Source organism: Panthera tigris, chromosome A1, assembly GCF_018350195.1.
Source record: "Panthera tigris isolate Pti1 chromosome A1, P.tigris_Pti1_mat1.1, whole genome shotgun sequence".
Classification (NCBI taxonomy): Eukaryota; Metazoa; Chordata; class Mammalia; order Carnivora; family Felidae; genus Panthera; species Panthera tigris.
In genome coordinates this window covers 76169649-76182069 of record NC_056660.1, presented here as the reverse complement: position 1 = coordinate 76182069, position 12421 = coordinate 76169649, and the positions used below count along the sequence as shown (strand labels likewise).

The window sequence follows — 12421 nt, the reverse complement described above, 5'->3', positions numbered from 1 at the left end:
TTTGCATGTGATACCTTACGGATGACTCTTAATACACTAGAATCTGCCTCAGTTATCTACGTATGTTTAAGTCTACTGGTATTAAAACATTTATTCAAGACAAGGATATGGATCTAAAAATGCTACCTGAGCTGCATAAACATGTCTTCAAAGTAGAAAACATGTTCTCCAATATTTTTGAGACCGTTTGATCAGTCTTTCAAAGTGAAAACAGAAGTTAATGAGATGCCTAAATGGTAGATTATTTTGTGTGTGCATGCTAAGAAAAATGCTATTGCTTTAGTTTGAGCTCTTCAGTGAGTCTGTTGTGGTAAGGAACAATATTATCAGTTTAAATATCTTTAAAGATAGAATTTTAAGTAGGCATGAACTGTAGTGAGAACTGACTTATGATACCTATTACTCTAAAACATTCACTTTATTTACCTAAAGAATATAGGTTGCTTTATGAATCCTTTTTTAACCTTTAAATATAGGTTAGCTCTATTTCATGATTTTTTTTTTAAATGTAACTTTTTTTTTTTTTCTTTTTTTTTTGGTGCAGATCCATTGTTCTTAGGTTGTATATTCAAGTTTTGGGAAATGTTTATTTAAAAATTGTTTTGCTCTACAAGTGTTATAAACATTGTATCTAAGAGAGTAGCCTGGACTTACATTTTTAAATTAGCTTATGCGTGCCTTTTAATTTTTTGAAAATCTCTTACTGCCACATATGGTGTGAAATCACAGTAAGTTGCTTAGTGACACCCCGCCGTATCTGCCGGCTGCGGGAGATTCGCATCAGATATTGAAATTGTTCCTGTGCCAGGCTACAGGAAAGAGGATGTGATTGTTAATAAAATACACCCAATCTTTTCTGTGCTGCAACAATGTGTACTAATTTGTTTTCTTCATTTGTTTCCACTGCCTTTGTGTACGTATTATAAAAGTTCAAATTTTCTCCCAATTAGCAGTTCAGATGTTCCCTAATTTATTAAACACGCCTTTATTCATAATTTGTTTTTTAGGTTATTAATGCATTATAGCAGTAACTAATGACTGTTTATTTTCATTACAGTATTTAAAATATGTAGTTATTGCAATTTTTATTGTGGAGTTTGCAGAATTATCAATTGTATAAACGAAACCTTTAAATTAGCTTGGTGTGAGGACTCTTTAATGCTTGCAAAGAGGGGAAAGGGGTTTTTAGTTAAAGATTGACGGTTCCAGCTTCCCTTACAAAGTCGTAGCGAAGTCGGCTCAAGGTAACGACCCAGCCATGTAGTCGTGCCTCATAGATGCCCACAGCTATTTTGTATGGCCACCAGGATTTTAAACTTTTTCAGTAATGTTGCACCTCTTGTTTTCCAAAGTAAAATAAGCATAGGCTCCTGGCTTGCTGAACTCTTACGTATCATTTCTGATCCCTCATTTTATATTACGCACCTCCAATTGCCCCTTAACTAAAATTTCTCCAAAGCTGTTATTATTAACTAGAGTGTCTCATTTCAGTTACCTTAATTTTCTGTTCCTTTACACCCGGAACCGTCCATCTGTTTTGGATTACTGGCCATGAGAATTTCTGAAGACAGGATATCTTAATTTTTGAGACTTGCCACTTGCTCCAGGAAGGAGTCTTATGAACACTCAAATACCAGAATGTTATTAATTAGTGAAAGACTACTAAAGGGAGAAGGGCCTCAATCTAGGAATCTCGAATGGGTGTTGAAGCCCAAAGAATAGGGCCTACATTTTCATTTGTTGAATTGCCATTTTCCTGCCTACTTGTCTTTATCATACTTGTTATTTCTGTTTTGTTTACTCCGTGTTATTTTAGCATTCAGTTTTGCATGATCATAGAGCTGCTTCTGGTGCAGTAATCCAGAAGATCTGCACTTCCTTGCTCCTGGCCTGCACAATACATTTTGAAGCAGATTGGTCACTGGTTTTCAGAGGACTAGATCCCACGGTCTTGATCTATATATTGTATATAACTGATAGGCCGAAGAGTGTTCTTTTCCAGAGCCTCCAGTGGTTGGACCAGAGGATGTCGAACAGTTGTATTTTTCACATATATTTTCTTCAGATGTATTAATGTGAAACCAGTAAGTTAAGGAGTAAAATTTTCAGTGGTCAGCAGTTTTCACTGTCACTCAGGAATTCCTAAGGGGTGCGACTGTGGGTGTGTGTAAGAGGGTCTGTACAACAATTGATTACTAAACCTGGTCCTTGAGCGTTAGAATAAAATAGGTTTGTGGTTTTATACACATTTGGATAATGATTGTTTCCTTCCTCACTTTCCAGGCTTCTGGAACTGCACTATGGGTTGAAAAGCAAGTAGCAAGGAATTAACAAAGGAATACATAATGCAGCCTCTTCTAAGTGCTGTTGAACATCTTACTGTAAAGTGGGTTAGGGAGGGAGCAAAAATGATCTTATGGAGCCACAGTAGATGTTAATCTCCTTATGATTGCTTCTGTGTTTAGAGCAGAATTTAACTTGTTGTAATATACAGTACATCTGTATCAGTCCATGAAGTGGGAATCCTCTTTGGAGAGGTTAAAGTATTAGTGTTTGTGAGTGGTAAAACCAAAACAGCACAGCTGCTACCTATCTGTCTCCACCAAACTCCTAAACCAACTTGGAAGGTTGACAGGAGTTTGGCTGGTTTTCTAAACCTGTTGGTTTGCAAATAAGGAAATGAGATTTCATGCCAAGTGCCCAAGTTAGTTGGAGCCATAATGGTACTCTTTCCACATAAGCTGCTTTTGCATTAATAATATGAAACCAGTGATAGATTATAAACTAGAAATTGAAATGACTACTGTAGTCGAGAAGTATTTTAGTTCCATAAGGAATATATTGTTCTAGTCTATAAAGTCAGTTGTCACTAAACTTGGGAAAAATGTTCTTTGGGCCCAAGAGCCCAGTGTAATAATTAATACTTTTGCCTACCAAACTCATAAGTAGATGCTAATTTAAGATGCTTCGATGCGTGTAAACTGAATTTTAGAAGCAGAAAGATGACACAGGAGTGTATGGCAAAGTTTACTAAGAAAAGACTTTTATTTTACTCTTGTTTTGAAAGGTCTTCCCTTTGAGTAATTTGAGCTGTATCATTTGCAGAAGAGTCCTAAAAATTTCAGTGACCTTTATGAAATAAACCGCATGCAATGCCAAGAAACAGTAGTAGAGGCTCACAGCTACACGGGAAGTTCATGGCTTGGACGATGTTTAATCAACATGTATATCAAATTTCAGTAATTTCTCTGTAATGTTACATTTAGATAAGGCTTTTCTTTGTTTTTATAGAAGTTATGTTAAAGATGTCTTTTGAAGTACATCTGAGAATTGATGGATTACTATACAAGGAATATATAAGAAACATCCATAAGGTCTAAAGACCAAAGCATGTTTAGGAATTCAAGGGGTTAGGAACATGACTTTACCAAGGTGCATTTACTTGAGCAAACTTGATTGCCAACTTAATCTTCTAAACTGAAATTTACACTTGCTACCTCGTTATATATTCAAATTTATATTTCTATTGACTTTTATAATTGACTATCTGAAATGCCCCAAGTTTTAACCTGACTTTTAGAAATTTCTTTAACTTTGGAAGTAGTTGAAGTTACTTCCTCAGCTGAAATAAAACTTCCTTTTTTTTTTTTTTTTTTTTTTTTTTTTTTGGTGGGGTTAAATATGTGCTGGTAAAATTATGGATTTTCAGGAATAACTTTCTTCCTACAATTTTAATCATAAAGTGGAATCCAAATACAAACATGTATCAAATTGATGTGATTAGGTTCTTTTTGGTTTGGCATCCATTAAAGTTTGAACTTTGTCTTGTAACATGCTGATGTAACAGTTTCTGCCTGGCATATATGTACAGATATGGACACAAATGGCTTGAGATGATGCTTTTAATTACAGTTGCCCCTTGGACAACTTGGGTTTGAAATCGTGGTTCCATTTACAGGGATTTTTTTCAATAAATACAGTGGTCTCAATGTGTTTTCCTTAGATTTGTCTTAACATTAGCTTGCTATAAGAATACAGAATATACATATAACAACAAAATACGTGGTGACTGATTTCATGTTATTGGTAAGGGTTCTGTAACAAGACTATTGGTAGTTAAGTTTTTGGGAAGTCCAAAGTTACACAAGGATTTTTGAGGGGGGTGGGGGGCAGGGGCTCCCGACCCTCTCCTCCTTCACAGGTTAATGGAACTGAAATTATGGTAAACAGCAGAGGAAGATTTTCACCTTGAAATTGTTACTGTTGATGTTTTTCACCTAGTCTCTACAGATAATCCGTGTTTACTGAAAATAAATCGATAAATATTCACACCCTAGTTACACAGTGGTAATCTTTGTGTAGGATTTTATTTTTTTGATCAAATACACACTTTGTTTAAAAACAAGTTTTACATTACATTTTACTCTAGGTAAAATGCTTTGGACGTGTGAATATCTGATTTACTAAAAATGGAAGCCAGGGTTATTTTCAGACCATGCAAATTTCCTTTATTTCCTCTAGTTTACTTGGAGAGAGGATGTGGGAGCGAAGAGGTCACCATTTAAATTTCACAAAATAACTGCTAAATATGAAACGGATGGTACTGTTTCGGTTTTAGTTCTTTTAGAAAATCACTAGCTTTACATTAAATTTCAAACGAATTCCTTAAATGTTTTAGGACATTTGTTAAAACCACTCCTTTTTTAACCCTTGTGATAAAGTTATGAATAATACTATCTGCCCCTTCCTGGTTTTTTAGTCTTCAAGGGAATCAGTCCGTGACTTCAAATCGGTGTGCAGTATTTGAGCATTAAAAAAAAAAAAAAAAAAAAAAAAAAAAAAAAAAAAAAAAAAAAAAAATCCTCAAATTGGAGGCTTATTTTAAAACTAGCAATTAGAGAAAGTAAAATAGTTTTCGTCTCAAAGATTTACCCGGAATAATATGAATGAATGTATTCGGTACCTCGCGTGCCATAGTGTTTTCGATCTTAACAAACTAGTCTTAACAAAACTTATACATTCCCAGTAGAAACGTACATCAACTTTTGTTTAGTATTGCCAAAAAGGAATACTTACTAAAGCGTAAACATTCTCAAACGTGGTTATAAGGAAGAGTGAAGGAAATACTGGTAAATATCCAAACAAGATGTTTTATCATGTATATTTTTTAATGTAGTGTAGATAATTTAGCTAAAGAAACAGATCTTGCAGGAATACCGTCTGGTTCGTTGCGTCTGAAACATTAAAGAAATCCTGGAGTACACAGAAAAATTTTTAAAGCATGTTGGGGGCATACGGCGTATCTTCCTCTTATTCAAACTGAATTGTACGTGGGTACTATGCCTTCTTTCTGCCGAGTCCTCCCTGCTGTCCGTCATCTCAGGAGCTGCCGGCGCGGACTCGGTGCGCGGTTGGGTCCCGGCGGTCTGGTTCCGGGTGGGCGGGCCGTCGCGCTCTCGCCCGCAGGGAAGTCAGGCCGGTCGCTAGTGGGCGCTGTGGGTCCGTGGAAGCCGTCGGCGCGGTGGCGCGCGTCCAAGGCGTTCTTTGGGAAAGCACTTGCCGAGAACCAAAGTGAAGAATTCCTGCCACCTCTCCATTTGGGCGTTATTTGTCACCGTCACCCTAAATTCTCGGTCACCTTGGGGAGGCGTGAGTGTGTCCCAGAGACTAGTTAAGGAGAAGGTCCCGCGGCCGGGCCAGCGACACTTGCAGGGAACGCCCGGAGCGAGGTGCGGAGGGTGCGGGGCCAGGACCCATTGTCGGCCGCCCCGCTGGCGCCACGTCCCCAGGAGTCGTTTGCATCCCTGGCCCCCGTTGACTTTGGTCGGGCCTGAGCTGACGTTAGGTACCGAAGTCAGGTGTGAAACACAACGCTCGGACGGCTGCTGGGGGCAGCGAAGGGATGCGCGTACAGGGTGTGAGCCGGTCCCGCAGAGGGCACACTCCATGTAAAACACGGAGACCCGCGGGAAAAGCCTTCCATTCCGCAGGGAAAGTTTCGCCCTCGACGTTGTCTCTCTGTTGAAGTTAGAATGCTTGCCCGGCAAATGAAGGCGCGTGCTGGGCGCGGGGACAGGTGGCCCCGTGCTGTCCCCTCTCCCCTCTCTACCGTCCCGAACAGCGTCCCCACCCCGCCGCTTGAGGGGGGCCGGTGCAAGCGTCAGGGCCGGGTCTTTGGCGGGCCCGGCTGCGCTCCTCTTGCGCCACCGCCCGGAGCCGGAGGCGGGGCTCACCTGTCAGCCGGCGCCCCGCCTCGCGGCGCCCAATGTCGGGCGGGGGTGGATGACGGACGGGTCGGCCGCCCAACCGGCGCGCGGCTGCCGGGCCGCAGGCCAATGGGCTGCGCGGCGTGGGGCGGGGCCCCGCGTTTATAGTGCTCTGACAGCGCGCCGGCCGCGCTGACTCTCCTCGGCGGGGACGGCGGCGCCGGCGGGAGCTAGGAGCCGCGCGCACAGCGGTCCCGGCGCCCTCCCCGCACACAAAGGCCCGCGCGCGTCCGGCGCCCGCGGCGGGGACCGAGGCCCTCCTGCTTGCTCCGCGGGCCGGGAGCCGCGAAGACCGAGGAGGCTCCCGCGCGCCCGCAGGCGCCTCTCGCCGCTCCGCGCTCCGGGACATGGAACCGCGCCGACGCGGCGCCCGCGCGCTCGGGCCGCTGCCCACCCCCCTGGATCTATAGTGCGAGGCGGCCCGCTCGGAGCGCAGCGTCCGCCGCCAGCGCGAGTCGTCTCTCCGCCTTTGTGTCCCGGCCGCGCGCCCTCCCTGCCGCCCCGCGCCCGGCACCCTGGAGCCACACGGGAGCCTGCCGTCCGAGCTGCGTCCGGCGCGGCGCCCCGGAGCCCCGAGCCCGCCGCGCCGCCGCGCCCCGCGCGTGCGCTCCCGCCCCGCGCCCTGAGGGCCCCGAGCGGAGCGCCCCCCGACCTCGGCGACGCCTGGAGCTGCTCGGCGCGCCCCGGAGCTGCCTGCCGTCTCCCCCTTGTGTGCCCCGAGGATTGGGGCTCCGGCCTGCGCCCATTCCCTCCGTCGTCCGGAGTGCGCGGAGCTGGGAGCGGCTTGGCCATGGCCGCGAGGAGGGACTCCGTGTGGAAGTACTGCTGGGGAGTTTTGATGGTTTTATGCAGAACTGCCATTTCCAGGTCGATAGTTTTAGAGCCCATCTATTGGAATTCCTCGAACTCCAAGTAAGTGGCGTCCGCGATTCCCCCCTCGGTCCCCGCCTGGGGGTTCGCCGCGTTGCGCCGTTCCGGGCGGGAGGAAGGGCTGAGCCGCGGAGCCTCGGAGCCTGTGTCTGGAACCCCGGTTCCCCGCACCCCAAGTTCCCTGGCCCCCACCCTCGCCACATTTTACTTGGTGGAACTCTTCATTCGGCTTTCCAGCCGGAGCTCTGGTTCTAAGGGGCGCCCTCCCCGCCTTCCTTCCCCCATGAGTCCCGGGGTGGGGGGGTGCTAAAAAGCCCTCGGCGGCTAGGCTGTCACGTCCGGGAAAGTATCCGATGGCGGTACCTGACCCTCACTTCTTTTCGAGGACGGAGAACATGGCCACAAACCGGGCTGGCCGGCGCGCAGGCGCTGGCGGGCTGCGGGGAGAGGAGGGGATGCTGCGCTCTCCAGGAGCGCCGGAGCGCGGTCAGATCCCCGCAGGCGGGCGGCGGCGATGAGCCCGGGCCAGAGGAGCGCGCCCCCGGGGACGGAGCCTGCGGTCCCCCGCCGCCCTCTGCGCCCCGGAGCCCGCGCGCCTCGGCCCCCCGCCGCCTGCCCGAGGGTGCGCGGGGAGCTCGCCAGCTCTACCGGAGAAATCGGGCGGCAAGCCCTCTCCTCCCCGCCGGGGAGACGGGCCTTAGGCTTCTCCCGGAGAGCTCTCTGCACATCGGCTTCTCCCTCCGTTGCTAAACCAGTGGCCCCGAACTCTGCGCGGTCCTGTTAGTTGACTTGATTTTAAGGGCGCTTTCTGCAAAAGCTTAAGGCCCTGCCCAGTCGACACGGCCCCTGAAGCCTTGGCGCTTGGGAAGCCTGTGTAGAAATGGGGTCCTTGGATCCGACTTGGTTTTATCAAGCAGTGTAGCTAGGAGAAAGCTAGGCCTCGTGAAGATTAACTTTCAGTGGGAGCTACCAGCATACGACACATTTAGAATTTAGAAAAGGCGATTCTTCCCTAAATATACCCGGCGGTGACTCCTAATTAGTTACCTGTACATTCAGTTCTGCGTATTAACTCCTCCTTGGGATACATTTCGAATCAGATCCAGAAATGTCTTACAGAATAATGGGATTTTAGTCTTGGGAAACTTGGGGAAAGTGTGGAAACATTGGCCGGTTCCTGGAGTAAGCCTTTGAGATCAGAAGGAAAACCAATGGCCTAATTGAAGACAGGCAAGTTGGCCATGGGTTTAGGAGTAAAGAGAAGAGGGATTGATTTACAAACCACATTTTAATTAAAGAATTGCATCCACTCTTTTAAAAGTGATAAATTTCAAATCTGCCAACATGTTTACCAAGAGTTCCCCATTACAAAGGCAAGAAACGTCACAGCGATAAATCGTATTAAACACATTCTTGCATGATGCTAGATGGCACTTTGCAACACTGCTCCCCGTTAAAAGTTACTCCGTGCGGTCCCCTCCCATCCGCCTGGTCTTGTAGGGACTGCTGTTTTCCCTTAACATAAGATTTGTATTTGTTGAGAAAGTAGTCGCGGTGACATCTTAGCGCAGATCCGGAGTGGTGAGGCAGCGGGTGGTGCGGGGAGGCGCCGGGCTCAGCCCCGCGTGCAGCAGCCGGCGTCCGGGCCAGGCGGTCCGGGAGCCTGGGCTGGGCGAGCAGGGAAGAGGCCAGCCAGTGTTCGCTTTGCGCCTACAGAGGTCACTCTTCCACGCGCAATGCTGCCGGCGCCAGCCCTCACCTCTTCCCCCGGGCTGTCTGCTCCCCTCCACTTTGCACTTTCACTGACGGATTGTTTGGGGAGGCTGCTTCCCCTCCCCCGCTCCCCTCCACCAGGATTTAATATTTACATTTAAATCTCGTCGGAAGAAACTCCCATTAAGCCGTCCATTGCTCAGCTCAGTATCTATGTGTCTCCGTGTTTACTCCTTGGTGTGTATCCCGGAGGAAGATTAGAAATAACCTTCTTGGAAAAAAATGTAGAACCATGATTATTCCCACCACGGACATCAATATCTTCTTTTCCTGCTGTATTTGGGGTGGGGGCAGGCGACTGGTATTTTACTCACCGTCCGGATGATGAGGATTACTGTTTTTCTGTGCTTTGGCCACAGATGTGGAGACCTGCTGGAGGCCTGCATTTTGGAGAAGCCTGCCTCCCTGCCCTGATGAGGTTTCTGTTGGCTATGACGGCTCCGGTCCTTAAGAGTAGAATTTCTTTTAAAATTGTCATGATAATGCCTTGCCTGGAGGACTGGATGATTTGTCCCTGGAAAAGGTCTACTTAAGAAAGTATGCAACTGTGAATGCTAGCTCGAGAGGTCAGAAAGATTTCTTCCTGGAGGAATGATATGAAAGAGCCTTTTCTCAGTTGGAGAATGAATAAAAACCCCTCGTGCCAAGGGGTTGCTTTATTTGGGGAAGTTGCGTATTTATTTCCAGGGAAAAGTTTCAGTCAGTAGATGCAATGTGGCAGGAAAGTAATCAAATGCATGGAAGTTTCACATCAGTTCGTATGAACTGTGGAACAATTCATTTGTAATGAAGCAGCCATCAGTAATTAGATTTGTTTCATTCGGAGGTCAGCTTTTTTAGCAGGTGGTCGACATAGGGAGCGTGAGCAGCTGTTTGGATGCAGGGTCCAGAAAATCCTTTGTAAGTTCACTCTCTCCATAACTCCTTGAATCACACCGTCTGCTGCTCCCATCCCCGAGAGTTTATACAGCAATCAAAAGAAGTTCTGTATGCTGAAACATTAGCGGCGGCCCTGCGAGGTGGGTCACCCACATCTCATGCACAGGCGCTGGTCGGCTTGCCTCAGTTTTTGCCCATCAGGTTGTTTCAGCCTCTCCGCCACCCCCACCCCCCACCCCAACTCGGCAGAGAATAGCAAAGCCTAGCTTTCATTCCCAATTAACATTTCAGCAGAACAGCTTTAAGGAGCGTGATGTTTTTGCCAGAATCAAATAGTTGCCTCTTCTAAAAGGATGCCCACGTCAGAGGCAAGGCTGTATTGGTGTGGTATTCTACAATGAATTGCACTGACTTTGTTGAAGATTTCAGCCGAGCGTTAATTTCTTTTGGCTAGGGGGACTGTTCCCTGTGCACCATATACTGGTTAGTTAGCAAAGCATTTTTCTTTTCCCATGTCATTTTTCCCTGCAGAATGCTGAATTCCTGGTATTGATTGACTTGATACAAAAGAATGGCTGGATAATATCCAGATAACCTATGATACGTGGGCCCCACCACAGTCAGGCTCTGAATAAATACGGACCTGTCAGAGATTGATAAAATAAACTACAAAGGATAGTGCTGTTTAAACAGTCCATTCAATACCATATATAAGCCAGCCTGCCTTCCATTGTGTCTGAAATTCTTATTTTTGTAGATAAACAAATGCACATTCAACACGGATTGAATAGCCCCTTGAACTATGCTCCACAGTTTGCGTTTGGGTTAATCTTGTCGGTTTTAATATAGAGAGAGAAAAAAGCACAAAACACCAGGGGTGAAATTGTTAGTGCTTTACCATCCACATTCCTCACGTTTTGTCAGGATGATAAACTATAGGTAATGGACTGTCGTTGTTCCACAGGACAACTGAGCCAGGGCGAGCACAAAGACGGAGCTAAAGCGATATCTCACCACATGCCTGGTCGCCTCCTTTTCAGGCGAGAGGAGAATTTATTTGGGAATCGTGTGTCTAGGGACTGCACTTTTTAACCTCGCCAATTACAGCTTCAAGCCTCAGAAACGGGAGCTGGAGGTTAAGATGATTTGTTAAGCACTCGGTTCTAAATCTTTCACAAAGCGTAGCTGTTGACACTTGTCCTATGGATGTAAAGAAATGCAAATGACTGCAAATTTCCCGAACGTTTCTGAGTCCTGGGCAGAAGGAGGACAGGTGGATTAGCCACCATGCCCCGGACCAGCTGAAAACTATAGATGGGCATGGTTTCTCCATGTGGAGTTGGCTGAAGAGTCATCGGTGCATTTCGATTACTTATTGTAAAACCTCTTGTCTGTAAATTTCCTGAGAGAAATCCTTTGCTTGGTGGATCAGTACAGTAATTATCCTCAGAGGGACACTGCAGCAGCGGGTGCAAGTCAATCCCTGCCACCTTGCCTTCCCCTGAAACGCTTTGGGTGGCTTGCAGGAGGCTGAGGGTGACATCTACCTTAGTGTGATGTTTCCCAGAGCGTCTGCCTAATGGGGACGATCTGAGATCCCAGCGTGACTGCAGCCATGCGTCATAGGAATGGGAGTGGCAGGGAAAGGAAATACAGACTGTGGACCCTCGGCAAAAAAGGATATTTTTGTTGTTGTTGTTGTTGTTGTTGTAGGAAGGATATTTCTTTACCGTCTTATGAGAACTTTATTCTTAAACCGTTCCTTCACAAAGTAGACAAAAAGCAGGGCTCTTGTAAGAAAAATAGTGATGAAAATGGCACTTCTGTCTGTCTAATCTCTGCTTTCGTTGGCTGCTGACATAAAGGGCCTGTTTTTCAGGTCACTTATCATACATCTACATAGATTTGCTTATGAGCTCAGCCTTTGTGCACTAGAGGAGAGCCTTAAATAGGAGTGTTCAACTGTTTAAAATATTTTGATTAAAATATGCAGAACCCATAGAGCTATAAGCTTCTAGGCAGGAATTAGCTCTTTCAGGGAAGAGCTCCCCCCTCCCCAACCTTTTTTTTTTTTTTTTTTTTTTTTTTTAGGGATGGGATTAGAATGGGGCTGGGAGAGGGATAGAAGAAAAGCGAAGAGAAGGATGGCGAAGGGGACAGTGTTCCGAACAGCTTGGGAAAACTCCTGTGGCTTCATTGTCTCTGTAAAGCCAGAGAATACAAAGACATAAGGAACTCAGTCCTTCTCCCATGATGGAAAATGTAAACCGTTGACACGGCCCCCTGTTTAACTTGTTTAATTCTTGTTTTAAATTCAGTGCTATGCTAGCCGTGTGAACTCTGAAGATTTCTTCAGTAATCCATTTTGTAGTTCCGAATCAAAAACAAAGTGAAAGGGTCTGACACAATTTGCTTTTATTTTTAGGCAAATCAACCCTGGTCATAGTTAATAAGGGGATTACAACCCAGACTAGGTCTTTACAGATGTAATGTAAATCAAGGGCAGAGTATAAAGAAACTGATCCCTTTTGATTGAAGTATGGTAAAAAGGCATAGAGAAACCAGCGGCAGTAATCTGATTGTATGGCAATAAAACCACCATTTTCTGTCTTTCAGATAAAAATAATGTGGTA

At 46.1% G+C, this 12421-nt stretch overlaps 1 protein-coding gene across 2 annotated transcripts in view; it reads left to right on the top strand.

Annotated features, from left to right (window-relative positions):
* Nucleotides 1-6916: 6916 nt before the first annotated feature.
* The window catches only part of EFNB2 (ephrin B2), a 45156-nt gene continuing 39651 nt past the window's right edge, over nucleotides 6917-12421 (top strand). The window contains exon 1 of one of the 2 annotated variants that reach the window (XM_042979936.1): nucleotides 6917-7178. In XM_042979936.1, coding sequence (XP_042835870.1) covers nucleotides 7057-7178 — 122 coding nt within the window. In that variant the 5' untranslated portion in view covers nucleotides 6917-7056. The remainder of the gene's footprint in view (nucleotides 7179-12421) is intronic. The other variant, XM_042979927.1, reaches the window with a different exon arrangement.